The 19,174-nt window shown below is 42.6% G+C and overlaps 1 protein-coding gene across 3 annotated transcripts; it reads left to right on the top strand.

The window, feature by feature from the left end:
- Window positions 1–9,018: 9,018 nt before the first annotated feature.
- On the top strand, window positions 9,019–18,438 carry LOC125511061 (multiple C2 domain and transmembrane region protein 6). Of its 3 annotated transcripts, none has more exons than XM_048676341.2 (9): window positions 9,021–9,304; window positions 9,407–9,549; window positions 9,686–9,869; window positions 9,963–10,215; window positions 10,412–10,628; window positions 10,727–10,850; window positions 11,776–11,946; window positions 16,418–17,729; window positions 18,048–18,438. In XM_048676341.2, the coding sequence occupies exons 3-8, from the start codon at window positions 9,708–9,710 to the stop codon at window positions 17,726–17,728; spliced, it is 2,238 nt and encodes a 745-aa protein (XP_048532298.2). In that variant the 5' UTR covers window positions 9,021–9,304; window positions 9,407–9,549; window positions 9,686–9,707; the 3' UTR covers window position 17,729; window positions 18,048–18,438. The 3 variants fall into 3 exon arrangements, with proteins under 3 accessions (XP_087378191.1, XP_048532298.2, XP_048532299.2); XM_048676342.2 differs by having other exon boundaries at window positions 9,021–9,307; XM_087522065.1 differs by lacking the exon at window positions 18,048–18,438 and having other exon boundaries at window positions 9,019–9,304; window positions 16,418–18,000.
- Window positions 18,439–19,174: the final 736 nt, after the last annotated feature.

The following is a 19,174-nucleotide window of genomic DNA, read 5'->3' as shown; positions in this document are numbered from 1 at the left end:
GAATTAAAAGGCACTGTCGGCCGTTGCCAGTTCCTTGAAGAAGAAAACCGAGTGAAGGCAGCGGACCTTGAAAAGGCCACGATGGTGACCAAAGACACTCGCTCTGCTATGAGGGCGAAGAAGGAGGAGCTGCGCGAAGCCAGGGATATTGTGGCTGGGAAGCCCTTTCTGCTGCAGAGGAAGTTCGGAGATCCACGGTATGCCCCTCTAGATCGGCTGTGGAATTCGGCATACGCATATATGGACTTGGCTGCAAGCGCTGTCGATGCGGTCGAATACTTCCGAGATTAGACAGGTCGTGAAGTGGACAAGCTGTTCTAGTCGCAATTTAACGTTCCAAAGCGTCCGCTTCCCTTGGCTGATCAGCTAGCCGAATGGGCCGAACTTAATAGGTTGTCCGGACTTGCCATGAGGTCTGTCGTAGATCATTTGTGGCCGGAGAAGCCAAAGCCGAACAACTATTTCAGCTTAGTGCAGCAGTTCCTTGGTGCGGTGACGCGCATCAATGCGATGAAGAGGTCGGCATGCATAGAAGGCTCGCGGATGGCCTTTGCCCGTGTCAAGGATAACTGGGCGGAGATGGATGCTACCACTGTTGCGGCACAAGATTCGGGCATAGGCCGAGTAGCTGACGAGCACTATTTTGAAGAGGTTCTTGAGGGTGCTCGTTTGATAGAGGCCCAGTGCTCGAAGAATATTATGTTTGAGTGACATGTATTCCCATTGTAAACACAATATTTTTATGAAATGTAGTAAGGTTGTATTTATACTTTTGCCACAAAGTAATATGGTGCCTCCTGTGCGGCCGTTTATGTATATATGTATATAACCTGAAAGATTGCAGTCGTCGGCTTCAACCCCCACGCCTATAATGCGAGGGTGCTCGCAAAAAACACGTGTTCACACTTAAACCAACGTCTTGGTCCTATTAAGGAGGTGATACCACAGCGAACGAGGCAACCGGACTATGATGCTTTAACACTTTCACTTAGCCATAGGAGTTTGACGGTGGGGCTACTATATAGCCCCTGGTGGCTCCGCACTCTCCCGAACTCGGGGTGCGTATATGTCTGGCCGGGAAACGGCCCTTCGTTAAAGCGGAGGAATTCTAACATTCCGATAGGTCATCGAGTGGTTGACCAGTCTCGCGCTATATCATGACATTCAGTTTTCGGCTTTCTCTACTGAGGTGCTCGTCCGGACGAACCAGGGCACAATCGCAGTAGTTCTCCTGGTGCTGCCTTAGCCGATAGAACGGAACGTAAGGCACCAAAACACAGGAGCCGGGCAAACCCAACATTTGACCAAAGACATGATTCGGAGCTGATGCATATAAGGCCAAACTCGCGACGCCAAACACTCCCTAAGGTATTCGGTCTTTATGGTATAAACCGGGCATAAATAGTGCCCTTTGTAAGAAGCCCCTTGTGTCCGGGTACGTGCGTTATTCTGACGTGGCCACATGCCAAGACGTCAGCATCCTTCTCAATTGTACTGGGAATCCAAGGGATGTATATCAACAAGAGACGGTAAAAAAGGTTTACGCAGGGTCTTAATCTAAAAAGAATCCTTGGAGCGGGTCCCTGTTGCACGTCTGCGCCTGTGTCTCCGTTGTGCCGTATCCTGGACGGGTGTAGCACGATGGTCATCTGTAAAAGAGAGGAACTTAGGTGAAAAGTTGTCATGCAAAAAGGTAGTTTTTTAAAGAAACCATGTATAATTAAAGATGAGTAAAAATTGCCACTTGTCTGTGCGCGTTGAGCCCCTTGTATTTGTAATAGGGGTGTGGCCATCAATCCGGTATGAATTACATATAGCTGAGCCAGAGTCGTCTAACCGTGTCCGTGGTCCTGATGACCTATCAAATGTTTTAGTTAGTGAGGCCATTTTTAGTGTGCGGCTGCCAAGGCAGTCGCACTCTCTTCGGCGCGCAAATATCGCTCAATATTTCCATTCACTGTAATGATGCCACGTGGACCAGGCATCCTGAGCGTGAGGGAAGCGTAATGCGGTATTGCATTAAAGCAAGCAAAAGCTTCGCGTCCAAGTAGTGCTTGATAGCCACTTTGGAACGGAGCAATGTGCAAGGTTAAATGTTCGCTACGGAAGTTATCGGGGAAGCCGAATATAACCTTTAGTAGCACGGAGCCCGTGCAGTGAGCCCCTGGGCCTGGCGTTACTCCTTTAAAGGTAGTGTTGCTATGGCAAATTTTTGTTGGGTCTATCCCCATTTTGTGGATTGTATCCTGGTATATCAAGTTTAGATTGCTGCCACCGTCCATCAGGACTCGTGTGAAGTGGTATCCGTCAATTATTGGGTCTAATACCAGGGCAGTCCATCCTGCACGTCGGATACTTGCTGAGTAATCACGATGGTCGAAAGTGATCGGTTGAGATGACCAGTGGCAGGACTCCGCGGTGATAGGCCCTTGGGCATATTTTTCTGGGAGTGCTGCTTTGTTTCTCCCCTTGATCACGTATAACACATTGACTATTTTGACTTCTGGTGGAAACTTCTTTTGTTCCCCAGTGTCTTGCTTGAGAGGCTCATCCTCGTCTTCACTAGGTGTATCCTCCCCTTGTGTACGGCGTTGAGCTTGCCGGACTACTTGAAGACCCAACATTCTCTGTGGGTATGATTAGAGGGTTTGCCAGGGGTGTTGTTGATCTGACATACTTGGTCCAGAATTTTGTTTAGGCTGGACAGTTCGTCTCTAGCGCCTTTAGGGGGGCTTTTGCTGACCTGGCCGAGAGCTTCTGAATCCGGCGTTTACTGCCGTGCTCTTCGTGTTGTCTTCTTTATTCCGGCATTTGTTATTGTTGTTGCACCGTGATTTCCCGTTTCCATCTCTAACTTCGGAAATACTTGGGTCGCTGGTGCTGCATCTGGCTAGCCAGCTATCCTCACCCGCGCAAAAGCGGGTCATGAGGCTTGTTAATGCTGCCATTGTTCTCGGCTTTTCTTGGCCGAGGTGTCTGGAAAGCCATTCGTCACGGACGTTGTGCTTAAAAGCTGCCAAGGCTTCGGCATCCGGACAGTCGACTATTTGGTTCTTTTTAGTAAGAAACCTGTTCCAAAGTTTTCGGGCGGACTCTCCGGGCTGTTGAGTTATATGACTCAAATCGTCCGCCTCCGGAGGTCGGACATAAGTCCCCTGAAAATTTTCCCGAAAAGCATCTTCGAGATCCTCCCAGCTTCCAATGGAACTTTTGGGGAGGCTCTTAAGCCAGTGCCGAGCTGGCCCTTTGAGTTTGAGGGGTAAATACTTAATGGCGTGGAGGTCATCTCCTCGAGCCATATGGATATGGAGGATATAATCCTCAATCCAGACACCAGGGTCCGTTGTTCCGTCATATGCCTCTATATTTACGGGTTTGAATCCCTCTGGAAATTCATGATCCAGCACCTCATCGGTGAAACATAGGGGGTGTGCGGCACCCCTGTATTCCGGGAGTACCACGTTCTTCGGATGTTTGTTGTGCTGCGTTGTATGCTGGAGCGTACTTACGTGGTCCATAGATGGACCTGGTTGTGCCGTCCTTTTGATGCGAGTCCTCGTGTGGTTCGTGTATTGGCTTATGTGCGGCGTTGTTTGCCGCTCTATGTTGGCCGTGAGGTCGCCTATCCGGCCAGATGGCTGTTTTGATTTTTGGTTGTGGGGGGTCTAGGGCCTCCTCATCGAATTCAGGTAGCAACTTCCGCTTCGGGTAGCTCTTGGTAGGGCGATTACCGTCGTACTTGGCTGTTGTGTTGAGTACTTTGTTCCATCTGATTTGGAGTGTGTTTTGCGCAGCCTTGAGCCTTTGCTTCTGCTTTTTTAGACTCCTTGCGGTGGCAACTAGCCTTCGATGGGCATTCTGTTGCTCCGGGTGTCTGTCCGGTGTGACGTCATCTGGACTATGATCTTTTACAGAATTGGGTTGTTCGGCTTGATTCTCCGTGTTGCCGTGGTCCGGCAATGGTTCCCCCTGCTCTAACATTGGGTCTGTGTGATCGTTGTTTCTACCGAGGCGGGATTTGGGGCGGCGCTTATGCCACTGTTTTGACTGCTTCTCGAGGGAACAACCCTTCGCTGCGTCCTTCTATTCCTCGTCGTTGTTTTCCTTTGGTGTGTCCACCATGTATACGTCATGTGGTGAAGTGGTTGTCCAGTGCCCTGTGGGCAGTGGTTCCTCTTCGTCTCCCGCATCGTCGTCCATACCGTCGATGTCTTCGGAGTCGAAGTCGAGCATGTCGGTTAAGTCATCGATAGTGGCTACTAAGTGGGTGGTGGGTGGGCTGCGAATGTCTTCGTCGTCCGCATCCTAGTCCCGCCAGACATATTTCGGCCAGGATTCTCCTGACAAGGAGAGAGACCTTAATGAGTTCAGTATGTCGCCAAAGGGAGAGTGCTGAAAAATATCTGTGGAGGTAAACTCCATGATCAACGCCCAACCGGATTCGATAGGAACGGGCGCAGGCGGTTCGGAGTCCGTGGCCGGAGAAGGATCCGGTAGTTTAACAACACGGCTCTCGTGCAAGGTAAGGTCGATGTTTGGCTCGATCGCCCCTGAGGGTGAGGCCTCCGTGGCGGGGTCCATCCACCCGTCCATGGACGGCGCAACTGGCTCCAAATTGAGGGTCGGAGCGGCTGCCTGTGCGATCTCCTGAACACTGTCCGATGGTAGAGCTAAATCATACTCATCGTGACCGCGTGACGCACAAGGCAGAGGCTCAAATCCGTTGAAGATCAAGTCTCTGTGGATATCGGCCGTGTAGTTTAAGCTTCCAAACCTGACCTGGTACCTGGTGGCCAGGGGCGTAACTTTCAATCTGCTCCAGATGGCCAAGCGAATTGGCCCGCAGTGCAAAGCCACCGAACACGAAGATCTGTCCGGGGAGAAAATTCTCACTCGGGACTGCATCGCTATCGATGATAGTAGGAGCCATCAAGCCTAACGGCGACGACACAGAGGAACTCTCAATGAAAGCACCAATGTCAGTGTCAAAACCGGCGGATCTCGGGTAGGGGGTCCCGAACTATGCGTCTAAGGCGGATGGTAATAGGAGGCAGGGGACACAATGTTTTACCCAGGTTTGGGCCCTCTTGATGGAGGTAAAACCCTACGTCCTGCTTGATTAATATTGATGATATGGGTAGTACAAGAGTAGATCTACCACGAGATCAGAGAGGCTAAGCCCTAGAAGCTAGCCTATGGTATGATTGTATGTTGTCCTACGGACTAAAACACTCCGGTTTATATAGACACCGAAGAGGTTAGGGTTACACAAGGTCGGTTACAAAGGAGGAGATACACATATCCGTATTGCCTAGCTTGCCTTCCACGCCAAGTAGAGTCCCATCCGGACATGAGACGAAGTCTTCAATCTTGTATCTTCATAGTCTAACAGTCCGGCCAATGGAGATAGTCCGGCTGTCCGGAGACCCCCTAATCCAGGACTCCCACAATCATGTAGTTGACATTGTATTTGTGGCAAAGCCACTTTCAGAATTCCTTCATACATGTCGCTCTTGATTCATCGCATATCCCAGTACACCGCTGGAGGCATTCACATAGAGTCATATTTTTGTTCTAGTATCGAGTTGTAACATTGAGTTATGAGTAAATAAAAGTGTGATGATCATCATTATTAGAGCATTGTCCCATGTGAGGAAAGAAGGATGGAGACTATGAAAAAAAGAGGCCAAAGGCCCAAATGAAAAAAGAGGCCAAAGAAGCCCAAACAAAAAAAGAGAGAGAAAAAGAGAGAAGGGATAGTGTTACTATCCTTTTTCCACACTTGTGCTTCAAAATAGCACCATGATCTTCATGGTAGAGAGTTTCTTATTTTGTCACTTTCATATACTAGTGGGAATTTTTCATTATAGAACTTGGCTTGTATATTCCAATGATGGGCTTCCTCAAAATGCCCTAGGTCTTCGTGAGCAAGCAAGTTGGATGCACGCCCACTTAGTTTCTTTAGATGAGCTTTCATACACTTGTAGCTCTAGTGCATCCGTTGCATGACAATCCCTACTCCTCACATTGACATCAATTGATGGGCATCTCCATAGCCGTTGATTAGCCGCGCCAATGTGAGACTTTCTCCTTTTTTGTCCTCTCACATAACCCTCATCATCATATGCTATTCCACCTATAGTGCTATATCCATGGCTTGCGCTCATGTATTGCGTAAGGGTTGAAAAGGCTGAAGCGCGTTAAAAAGTATGAACCAATCGCTCGGCTTGTCATTGGGGTTGTGCATGATGGGAGCATTTTGTGTGATGAAAATTAAGCATGGCCAAACTCTATGATTTTGTAGGGATGAGCTTTCTTTGGCTATGTTATTTTGAGAGGACATAATTGCTTGGTTAGTATGCTTGAAGTATTATTGTTTTTATGTCAATATTAAACTTTTGTCTTGAATCTTGCGGATCTGAACATTCATGCCACAATAAAGAAAATTACATTGATAATTATGGTAAATAGCATTGCACATCAAAAATTCTGTTTTTATCATTTACCTACTCGAGGACGAGCAGGAATTAAGCTTGGGGATGCTTGATACGTCTCCAACGTATCTATAATTTTTTATTGTTCCATGATATTATATTATCCATCTTAGATGCTTTATATGCATTTATATGCAATTTTATATGATTTTTGGGACTAACGTATTAACCTAGAGCCTACTGTCAGTTTCTATTTTTTTCCTTGTTTTTGAGTATCGCAGAAAAGGAAAACCAAACGGAGTTCAATTGACCTGAAAATTTACGGAGATCATTTTTGGACCAGAAGAAGCCCATGGAGCATCGGAGATGGACCAGAAGAGTCCTGAGGCCATCACGAGGGTGGGGGCGCGCCCTACCCCCCCCCCCTCCCGGGCGCGCCCCCCCTATCTCATGGCCGCCTCGAAGACCCCCTGACTTGTTCCCGACGCCAACACCTCTTATATATACCCAAACTTTTAGAACATAACCTAGATCGGAAGCTCCTCCACCGCAAGCCTCCGTAGTCACCGAAAACCAATTTAGACCCGTTCCGGCACCCTGCCGAAGGGGGAGAATCCCTCTCCGGTGGCCATCTTCATTATCCCGGTGCTCTCCGTGACGAGGAGGAGTAGTTCACCCTTAGGGCTGAGGGTATGTACCAGTAGCTATTTGTTTGATCTCTCTCTCTCTCTCTCTCTCTCTCGTGTTCTTGATTCGGAACGATCTTGATGTATCGCGAGCTTTGCTATTATAGTTGGATCTTATGATGTTTCTCCCCCTCTATCTCCTTGTGATGAATTGAGTTTTCTCTTTGAAGTTATCTTATCAGATTGAGTCTTTAAGGATTTGAGAACACTTGATGTATGTCTTGCATGTGCTTATCTGTGGTGATAATGGGATACTCACGTGATCCACTTGATGTATGTTTTGGTGATCAACTTGCGAGTTCCGTGACCTCGTGAACTTATGCATAGGGTTTGGCACACGTTTTCGTCTTAACTCTCCGGTAGAAACTTTGGGGCACTCTTTGAAGTTCTTTATGTTGGTTGAATAGATGAATCTGAGATTGTGTGATGCATATCGTATAACCATACTCACGGATACTTGAGGTGACATTGAATTATCTATGTGACATTAGGGTTTTGGTTGATTTGTGTCTTAAGGTGTTATTCTAGTACGAACTCTTGAATAGATCGATCAGAAAGGATAACTTTGAGGTGGTTTCGTACCCTACAATAATCTTTTCGTTTGTTCTCCGCTATTAGTGACTTTGGAGTGACTCTTTGTTGCATGTTGAGGGATAGTTATATGACCCAATTACGTTATTATTGTTGAGAGAACTTGCACTAGTTTAAGTATGAACCCTAGGACTTGTTTCCTAGCATTGCAATACCGTTTACGCTCACTTTTACCACTTGCTACCTTGCTGTTTTTATATTTTCAGATTACAAAAACCTATATCTATCATCCATATTGCACTTGTATCACCATCTCTTCGCCGAACTAGTGCACCTATAAAATTTACCATTGTATTGGATGTGTTGGGGAAACAAAAGACTCTTTGTTATTTGGTTGCAGGGCTGCTTGAGAGAGACCATCTTCATCCTACGCCTCACACGGATTGATAAATCTTAGGTCATCCACTTGAGGGAAATTTGCTATTGTCCTACAAACCTCTGCACTTGGAGGCCCAACAACGTCTACAAGAAGGTTGTGTAGTAGACATCAGCGGTGTGGTTGGGGGTCATGACGGTGATAGCGAAGTTGTAGTTCAAATCAAACTCAACGGTCTCGGGCTCCCTAGTGACAAGTGTGTGGTCAGAAAGACGCACTAGAGCACAATGAACACATTGGACATGACAGCAAAGGTCAAACGCTTGCTCACCTTGTGGGAACCGAGGTTGCGACATTGACGTTCGGTACTCGTTGAGATTGGGCTACAGGATGCTCTGGTCGTGCGATTGGTGTCAAAACGATGCACTAGTGTGCGATGGTGAGGTGGGGTAGGTGAGCAAGGCTTGGGGTGGTCCAATTCGCCGAAGGGTTACTGACGAGCTAGGCAGCTAGCCTAACGACGGGGCGTAAGGGGGTTTATAGGACATGGCGACGTGTGCATGTCCTAAAGGGTTTACAGGGGCGTCAAATAGCCTTCTTAACTTCTTGTCCACATTTGTTTTTTGTGCCAAGTGTGCAACGGGATCTAGTGACTAGAACCCGGCGAAAAATCCATTGACCTATCGGTACTATTTACCCTTTAGAATGAGTTATTCAAGAGGTATCATCCTGCAGTTGAATAATGAAAACCATACTTCCTGGTGGTGACACATGGATAATTTTTTTGTTAGTTCCATGTATAAATCTCCATGGAAGCTCGCGGTGTCATTATTGGCACGCTCCATATACAATTCATATTCTGACCGATATTCTCTGCATTGGCACTATTGTTTGTTTGTTTCTTTCTTTCTTTCTTTTGTCAGAACTCTGCATCGGTACTCAACATCCGTGTTTGATTTTGTTTAAAAGAAATACTGTTTAGGATATAGAATCCGCAACGTCCGTGCGCATTTGCTTTGAATTCGTCCATGCGTGTTCCAGTGTGAATCCTCGCGGCACTCTCGCCAGCGCAGCCGCGTCCACAGTATTATCTATCATATGGGGGGTTGGGATGCTGCTGGCACCACACACAGAGACACATTCATCCAGATGCAGCTCAAGCGTGTTCTCAAGGTGCCGTTGACTTGATAGGCCGATACCAAATCCCCATCCCCTTCACTGGACAGCTAAATCTGAAGCTCAATCGCCTTCACGAGGCAGCAGCACGGCCTGTCCAGGTGGTAATTCTCAGTTTCTTTTCACTGAATGGGTCCCAAATTGCAGATCGTGTTCTCGCTAGCTTCAATCTGAGAAGCTGCTGCTGCTGCTGGCGTCTGCAGATTATCACTAATTGGTCGCAGCTCTCTTGCAACTAGACTGCGCTGTCAAGCGGCACGGCTCGGAGAGAGTTTGAGTCGCAGCAGTAAACGCAACAAGGGGAGCCAAAGTCAACATTACTGCTTTGTATTTGCATAATATACAGGTGAGTGATCTTAATTTGTTCGGTACTGTATAGCATATCGATATCACTATTAATTAGCTACCCGAGTAATTGGGGATCTTGGTCTGGCAGGCTCATACTACATACAGTATATAATCAGTTTGCTCTAACTTTTCAGGTTAATTGCTTACTGACTGCAAATGGAACGCAAAGCTAGCACTGCACGAAGTGACCTAGAGCAGATGTTAGCCGATGAAACCGCAGAGCCCAAGGCCCTGCCATTATCACTTTTACAGGACATTACAGGTGATTTCTCTGATGACCAACAGATTGGAAGCGGTGGATTTGCAGTCGTTTATAAGGTATGTATACATTGCAATCCTCATCATGCTTGATTTGGTAACTCGGAATCGAACCGATGATATGCTAACAGGGCCTGCATGCTCCGAAAGCAGGGAATAATTGGCAATAGGGCGGTCGCCGTGAAGAGGCTGTCCAACGCTTTAATGGATGAAACGGAATTTCATCGAGAGGTTCAATGTCTAATGCGGGTCAAGCACAAAAATGTAGTAAGATTTTTAGGATATTGCGCCGACAGGCAAGGAAGTATGGAAAAATTTGACAAGAAACTTGTCATGGCAGATGTTCATGAAAGATTGCTTTGCTTCGAATATATACCTAAAGGCAGTCTTGATAAGTATATCATGGGTAAGAGTACGACCATGTGGCCTCTAACTTTTCTCTTTATTTATTCTCATTTACTACAATGTGTCATATAACATCTACTTCCTTTGTCCCACAATATAAGATGGTTTTGCAAACTATATATTGTGGGACAGAGGGAGTGGTTTTCAAAAGTCAAGACATCAAAACGTAAACCCGGTTTCTCCTCTCCCCTTTATAGATGCAAGTCGTGAGTGGAGAACGTGCTATAAAATAATTAAAGGGATTTGTGAGGGTCTACAGTACCTTCATGAGAACCATATTGTTCATTTGGATCTGAAACCAGCCAATATACTGCTTGATGATAGTATGACACCAAAATTAACTGATTTTGGTCTATCGAGATGCTTCGACGAAAATCAAAGCCAGGATATTACAAAAACTATTATAGGGACAATGTAAGCTAGATGACTTCTCTTTGAATTAAAGTCAGTGTTTCATGATATGTCATTAAAATGTACTCTCTTCTTACATTAATTGGTCAAAACTTTTATAGGGGATATTTGGCGCCAGAACTTCGCGAAGGTGGTGTAATTGCACGCAGTGCTGACTTGTATAGTCTTGGTGTTATCATCATTGAAATACTGACTGGGCAGAAGGGGCATCAAGCTACCGATGATGTAAGAACAACATATGTCATTGTTAGGAAGATAAAAGCTCAATTTCCTTTTAGGCTAAGAAGGATTGACTTTTAAATAGTTTTCAAGGTCATACTTCGCATATTTTCATTACAATTTAGATTGAGATGTTGCATAATATCATTTATGGAAGCACACCTGCTAGTAGAAAGCACATTTTGCATGCCCCCCCCCCCCCCCAAAACAGTCACACGCCACTAGAAAATCTGCGCAATATTAATGCAAGCGCAGGAAAATATGGGAACTAAAACGATGCGCAATATTAACATATCTTATCATTTGCAAGAATAATTATACATTTTATTTCTACTTATTTTGATCAAACATGAAAGTGCAATTTACATGGTGATAGATCTGACTTGAATCTATTGGGACATATTTTACAGAAATTCATTGGAGCTCGTTTATTTTTTGGAAAAAATCAAAACAATTATTTAAATGCTTCGAAAATTCTGAGACTAAATCCACAGTATGATATGGATATATACCGCATACTCGCAAATTCATGATGAAATACATTAACATGAGAGCTACACATAAGAAACACAAATTGCTGACATTGAAAACAGTGGACAGTGTGTGTATTGTTACTATATAAAACCAATAATTTTCACTTTTTGTGTAGCTCACGAATCAATGTATTTTCTCATGAAATTTTATACATATGTAGTATACATCCATATGTAAATGTGGAAACGAATTTTTTGAAACTTTAAAATGTTTTTTAATGTTTCAAAAAAGGGCTCCATGTAGCCCGAGCACCAAAACGCCGCACTCCATATTTTACTTTTATAGAAATTTGTTGTATTAGTTTGATGCTTAAATGTATGTGGTCGATAATTTTCCTGTATAGTAAGATGTTGCTGGTTCATTTCATAGACCATAACACACCAATGCAATTTTTTAGGTAATTGAAAGTTGGAGTGAAAGGTTGGAGAGATCCCAACAAGATACACTATGCGAACAGATACGAGTATGCTACGAGACAGCTTTAGAGTGCAGAGACTTCGATCCAAAGAAAAGGCCAACTAGTGCACTAAATATAATTGATAGACTTCGTGAAATGGAAACAACCCAGGTATATCAAAATTTTGGGAATTTATGTATTGCTTTCTTTACTTCTGGATCGCTACAGATACCACTCGAATCCTTGCGTTGGAAACTTGGGATCATTTGAGCTTCTAAACTACGAGCTTTGGTGCTCGAGGAATAATGTCATGAGTCCGATAACGCTAATTGCTTTAGTCACACATCCCTCTTTCGACACTAGAACCTTCTTTTAACATGGATCATAATATTAGTTTTAGAAAGTCTTCAATCAAACATTTTTAAGTTTAATCATCAATATAGGAATATTAGCAACAAAGATAACATCAAGTTAACATAACGAAACCTATTATGATATATATATTCAAACGATTTCAATTAATTTTATATGAAAGAAAAGATTTCCTTCATTCGAAAGTACATAAGGTTTTAGATTTTGTATAGTCTCCAATGTTTAAATTTGACCATCACTTTTCCTCTGCTATGAATATGCAAATGTAAAATTTATGAAAATGGTATATTATTAAATTATTTTCCATGAGAAATATAATGGTCAAAATCAGAAAAGTTTGGTGTCGGCCTTTCTAGCAAGTCATGTAGTGTTGAACAGTGGATGTAGTTCTAACGTAATTTGTTATATTTTGAATCAGTGGGCCGTGCTTACTTTTAAATAAAAATAAAATAAATAAAGTGAAGCTAAGTTTTATTTGTAGGCTATATATGTACTCTGTATACATTCAACTTTGAAGAGATTCTCTTTGCCACAAGTACAAAATTATTGCGTTGTCGGGCTTAAAATTATTATATTATTATATTTTTATTTTTATTTTTATTCTGTACTTCTGTTTTCTTTGTTTCTTTTTTAGTTTTCATCGGTTTCTTTTGGTTTTTTCGACATATGTCTACATTTTCATACATACTGTACATTTTTCGTCTACATGAAAAACATTTTATATGCATTTAACGATTTTGAATACATGATTGACATTTTTTATAAATACATCTTTTGATGTCTACTTTTTTCATACATACTGTACATTTTCGTATACAGAAACATTTTTAAAACATGTTTAGCATTTTAAAATACATGATTAACCTTTTGTTAGATATATGTTTTCATGTCTATTTTTTTTTGTACTCATTGTTTGTTCTCCATATACATATGTCTAAATATATGTTTACATATACGCGCTCAATTTTTTTATCCTATACATGATTTTTTTTCTTTGAGTTTGTCTTTTTTCCTTTTTCCTTTTTTCAACACATGTCTAGTTTTTTCAGTAAACGTTGTACATTTTTTGTATAAACGTAAATTTTTTTATACAGGATGAAGATTTTTAAGTACGCAGATGTTCATTTTTTTCAAATACATATATTGAGCATTTTTAATACATGTTTAAACATTTTTCAAATACACATTGTTGGAAAACAAATTTTGTACAACTTTGATATTTTTTACATTGTATTTACATTTTTCTTTAAGTATCGCAAACATTTTCTTGTAGGGCACAATCTTTTCTTCAAATATCACGTACTTTTTTTGAATGGTACAATTTGTTTTATGCAAAAAGTAATACATTGCATCGAATTTTAAAAAAAATGTACATTCGGTTTAGTGCTATCAATATTTTTTAGTTGTCCCAAACATTTTTTTAATGCTATCAACATTTTTAAAAGTTCTTCAAGCAGTTTTTTTAAAAAAATATTGGAACCTGTTCTAAACTATTTTCAAATTCAAATATTTTGTATTATATTTTAGAAATATAAATAAAATAAAATAGTAAAAGAGAATTGTTGCTACGGAGAGTCAGTGCTCCTCCTGCACGCTGGGCCGGCCCAATTAGGCCACCCTGCAGGCGACGCTGCGGTAAGTATCGCTATAAGAGATACATAGCCCGAAAAAGAGTTGCAGAGGCCGGTCTGCAGGCAGCTCTGAATCCCACCCGCCGAACTAGCATGGGGATATGTGTTGCCAGACGTATTGCAATTACAGCCCCAACTTCAAGGCTGTATATCACCGTATTCTAGGATAGGCCCATGCAAGAGGTACTTCCAATCTGGGCCGAAAGCAGGTGGCTGGCAGTAGGCACATGCTAGTACAGTGTCATCATGTCTTCTTTGCAGAACGACAGGTGTTTTGGTTTGTACTTAATCATCGGATACACTTAGGATGATGGATTAAGGAGAACTTTTAGAGATGGAAAAACGCTGGATGGTGCTACTCTGAACGGCGGCACAACAGTTTTTTAGGAAAATTTTATGGTGGTCCAGATCATTATGGACTGTTAAATTTTAATGAATTAATGGTTGATACAACATGTAATAGGAGGTAATAGACCGTTGATAATGGGATGGGGGTTAGACATTGTTGCGGTATAATCAAGGAAAAATTATTATAATTTATTCCCTTTCTTTAAAACCTTGCATACATAGAAAAAAAAATAACAGATCTAAATAATGCCAGATTTTTTGCCAATCATTTGTTTAGCTGATTTGTCCCAACTATTTTCTTTTGCTGAACGTACCTTATCATTATGTCTATAACAAATGAAATAAGAAGTTTGTCAAGTTCTGTGATATATGTTTATGCATGTATTATTTTGTCGGCTGGGAGCTAAACAATAGAGAATGCATAGAAATTGTTTCTAGAAAACACCAAAAATGAATACTAGTTTTTTTTTCTTTTGCATGGTAAATGAATAATAGTTGACAAAATCATAGCAAAAAGCAGACAAAATACCATCAGTATTTTTCTTTAACAGAGCACCCATGTGTACCAATGTTCTTGCACATTTTATTTCCTTGAGAAGAGAATGTATAACGGACAAAGTTTAGTGTATTTCTCACACAATAAAAATTCAAACACGTTCCTAGCATGACATGTGTACATCTAATTTTTACTAACTCTCTCATAATAATGCGAGTACACATACTGTTAATTATGGTGATGATTATTAGGTTGTAATCTAGACAAATTATAATAATGCCATTTGTAGATTGTAGTGTATATACAAATATTTAGGATTCCATAGATATGTATCATATTCCACAACATTATAATTATCCATCTTTTTTAGGGGAGTTATTTATCTTCATATGATAGATACAACATAGACGTACGAGGATTGAATGTGATTTTTTTAGTAGATTAAAATAAAAAGATATGAGGCAAATATTTAAATATTTCCCTTTTGGTAATAAATTGCCATAATATTATGTGTGGTCAAATATACCTTGATGAATGGGCGGTTCTGACCAAATATTTCTCTTATCTCTTAGGGGTAAAAGAACCATCTTGAAAGAGCTTTGAAAAAAGCACAACTAATTACTACCTCCGTCCAGGTTTTTTAGTCCTCACTGTATTTTGGATCAAACTTTGATCACATGTTTGACTAATAAAATATTAATGCACCTCATAAAAATATGTATTTAAATTTAGTTTTTAATAATATGACTTTTGCTACATATGAGTTTCATTTTATTAGTTAAAGTTATTGTTAAAATATGACCTAAAATGTGAGGGGACTAGTAAACCCGGCCGAAGGTAGTAATTACTCTGTCCGTCTCAAAACATAAGATTTTTTTGACATCGTAAGTAGCAAGTTGTACACTACTTTGAGGATTAGTTTTATAAAAACAGAGAAATGCGCGGCGGTACATTTACAGAAAATTGCCCAGAATGAGACATGGCTGCAGCATGCAATGATGAGGTGGCCGAATAGAGTAGAATATTGATACTTTTGTCCTCCGTGAAGGGTGAGCCTTAATTCCACCGTATTTGATTTCGAGCAGTCAAATCAGTCATCACATGCTTCAAACAGTGTTATCTCATTCACTGATATACGGTTGCACTATTCATCTAGATGTATATTGGCTCGTTTACTTTCAAAAGGTCTGACAGAAGTAAATCACGAGGCCCACACCCACGAAGGGGATAACGAACTGTCTGGTGCCCGGCCTCTGCAACGCCGCTCTCATACATAGCCGCACCTATGTGAGCTGCACTCAGCACTCAGCATGAAGCATGTGATGGGTAGTCAGAATAGTAACTTAAGGAAGACCGTTTGGATAAATACAAAGTGCACATATATTATGGAGTTTAAAAAGGTGTTCATTTAGTTGTCAAAAATATTATATTACTTCTAAACAAAAACATAGAAAATAAAATGAAACAAAAACAGAAGAAATGAAAGGAAATGGGGGATAAATAAAAATAGAAAATACCAAAAAATACAAAAACCCAAAAAAATGGAAATAAGGGTTTTCTCTCGAACACAATTCAATCGCAGATACTCACATACACGCACATATACCCGTCTTTATGAACACACACACGCTGACTGCCCATGAGCACCTCCGAGATAATTAGCCTACACATATCGAGATTGATGAATTCGACCGGAACATCTTTTATTTTATTATCAACCGCACATGTCTCTACATTTTATCATTTCCGTTTCTTTTATGTTATACCATACAACATAAAAACTTGAAATTTGCAGGTAAAAAACACATTCAAACTACGTGCTTTTTCGTCATCGGTGAAGAAGCTCCGCAAGGGCGCCATTGGCATCTTGGAGGTGGACATCCTTAGCGCACGAGGCCTGGTGAGCATGAAGGATAAAGAAGGGGGGCTCACCGACCCTTACTGCGTCGTCAAGTACGGCGAGAAGTGGGTGCGCACAGGCACGTTGTTCGCCACGGCGGTGCCGCAGTGGAACGAGCAGTACACCTGGAACGTGCTGGACCTCAACACCGTCGTCACCGTCGCAGTTTTCGACGACTGCCATCTCTCCTCCTCGCAAGGGGGTGATGACCAGCAGATGGGCAAGGTGCGCATCCGCCTCGCCACCCTCGAGACCAACCGCATGTACAGCCAACACTACCCGCTCATGGTGCTCACCCCGACGGGGCTGAAGATGACCGGCGAACTCCAGCTCGCCGTCCGCTTCACCTGCAGGTCGTGGGCCAAAATGCTGGCCACGTACGGCAAACCGCTGCCTCCCACGATACGCATACACCACACCGACCCGATCACGATGCCGCAGGTGGACCCCCTCTGGTTGCAGGCGGAGGCGGTGCAGAGGGTGGTCACGCGGCTGGCCAGGGCAGAGCCGCCACTGCGGAGGGAGGTGGTGGAGTACATGCTCGACGTAGACCCACAAATGTTCAGCCTGCGTCGTAGCCAGTCCAACTTCCAACGCATCGCCTCCCTCTACTCCGGCGCCATCGCCGTCGCCAAACGGTTCGACGACATTTGCGAGTGGAAGAACCCACTGTCGACGATTCTGGTCCACGTGATGTTCCTGTACCTGGTGTGCTACCCGCAGCTGATCCTGCCGATGGTGCTCGTGCTCATGGTCATGATCGGGGTGTGGAACTACCCGCGGCGGCCGCAGAATCCGCCGCATATAGACACGGTGCTGTCGTACGCAGATCAGGCGCAGCCCGACGAGCTGGAAGAGGAGTTCGACACGTTCCCGACGTCCACGCCGGATGACATCGTGAAGCTGAGATACGACCAGCTGCGGAGCGTCGCCGGCACGTTGCAAAGGGAGCTCGGCGACCTGGCTATGCACGCGGAGCGCGCGCAGTCGCTGCTTAGCTGGAGAGACCACAGGGTAACGCCCATCTTCATCCTGCTCTCCCTGGTGGTCGCCGTCGTGCTGTACTGGACGCCGTTCAAGGTGGTGGTCGTGGTGATGGGGCTGTATTTCCTCCTGCCCTCGCGGTTCCGGTCCAGCAGGAGGAGGACCAGCATGGTCTTCAACTTGTACAGCCGTCTACCCTCCAAGGATGACTCGATGCTATAAGGTTGATGCATGTACTATTTGTTCCTTTTTCCTGTCTTTCTTTAACACTCCCTATGTCTCAAAACAAGTGACTCAACTTTGTACTAAAGCAGTACAAAATTGAGTCACTTATTTTGAGACGGAGGGAGAATATATATAATATGATTTTTCCTATCTTCGCTTTGGTTGATTACTATGGAGTTTTTGTTGTGAGTTGGTTGATTATTATGTTATTTGCTTTATTTGTGTAGTATGACTTTCCTGAGATCCATAAAAACATTACACTCCATTTAGATTTCCAGGTCTTTTTTTGTTTTGACTATTTATTATCTCTATGCAGGACTTTGATTACGTTTTCACCAGGCGCTTTAGTGCTTATTTTGATGAAGAGCAATGCTACACGTACGAAAGCTAACGTGAGGATTTTACGAGGTAATTAATTGGATCGAGATTAACGGCTGGGCCCCACCCTGGTTAAAATCAGGGGGCAGAGGAGAGGATTTGGGGAAGGTTTAGTGTAGAATTATTGTTTGATGAAATAGGTTGGGGGCGCTGCCAATTCATTAGAAGATGGTGAACTTGTCTTGATCTTGCATCTTTCATTCATTTCTGCGACAAGTAATTTCTGACAGAGGGAGCATGCTTGGTTCAATCAAGAGATCAAACCTGCATGCAAGGGCATTCATACAAGAATAAATGCTCAATAAAAGCATGCTTATTTTGTGCTTTGATTCTTCTTTTAGTAATGATGCATCACTAACGACTTAACGAGTACATTCAGGTGCCAAATCACACCTGGAAAATATGTGGTATAAACAATACAAATAAATAACAATGCAATAGCTGAAGTTAAACTCACAATTGTCAAATGGTAGTGACAAATAGACTGCACACAGATCAGGGAAAATCACACCTTTTATTATACAGTTTTGCCTGCTAAGTCTCAGTCGACTGAGACTTGGCTATGTCCCGGTCGATGATATATCTGTATGATCTTGCGTGTAGATCCATGCAAAAAAATAGTTTTTTTCTTTTTCTTCTTATATAATATGTCACTTGACTGAGACTTGGTTAAATCTCAAACGACCGAAACCTAGCCACACCCTTTATTATATCAACCTCTAGAAAGTGAAGGAAAATATACCTTTTGTCCAAGATTAATAAATATGACACCTAAACCAAGTTAAATTCTAGAAGTTGATGAAAAATGAGAAACAAAAAAGGATTACAAATTTGCAATAAAAAAATTAATATAAGCTAAATCAAGAGAATTCAATAAATTGATTGATAGGAAACAAAAAGGAACTACAGAAGTTTGAACCTACCATTTTTTAACCCAGCATTTTATTTATTTATTTTCTTATTAGTTTTCCCTTTATTACGTTTTTTTATGAACTTGACCCCCCCCCCCCCCCCCCCCAAGGCAATTTTCCTAAGAGACGTAGCTCTCCCCCTATAACCATTAAC

Source organism: Triticum urartu, chromosome 5A (genome assembly GCF_056163025.1).
Source record: "Triticum urartu cultivar PI428250 chromosome 5A, HENAU_Tu73, whole genome shotgun sequence".
Classification (NCBI taxonomy): domain Eukaryota; kingdom Viridiplantae; phylum Streptophyta; class Magnoliopsida; order Poales; family Poaceae; genus Triticum; species Triticum urartu.
The sequence above is the reverse complement of the archived record's forward strand: the minus strand, read 5'-3'. Positions and strand labels throughout refer to the sequence as shown.

What these genes read in the sequence shown, in the direction of transcription:
- LOC125511061 (XM_048676341.2), top strand. Translation starts at nt 9,708, where the DNA reads ATGGAACGCAAAGCTAGCACTGCACGAAGTGACCTAGAGCAGATGTTA. An exon ending in GATTTGCAGTCGTTTATAAG is followed by an intron (nt 9,870 to 9,962) that starts GTATGTATACAT and finishes CTCCGAAAGCAG; the next exon opens with GGAATAATTGGCAATAGGGC. An exon ending in TCTTGATAAGTATATCATGG is followed by an intron (nt 10,216 to 10,411) that starts GTAAGAGTACGA and finishes TCCCCTTTATAG; the next exon opens with ATGCAAGTCGTGAGTGGAGA.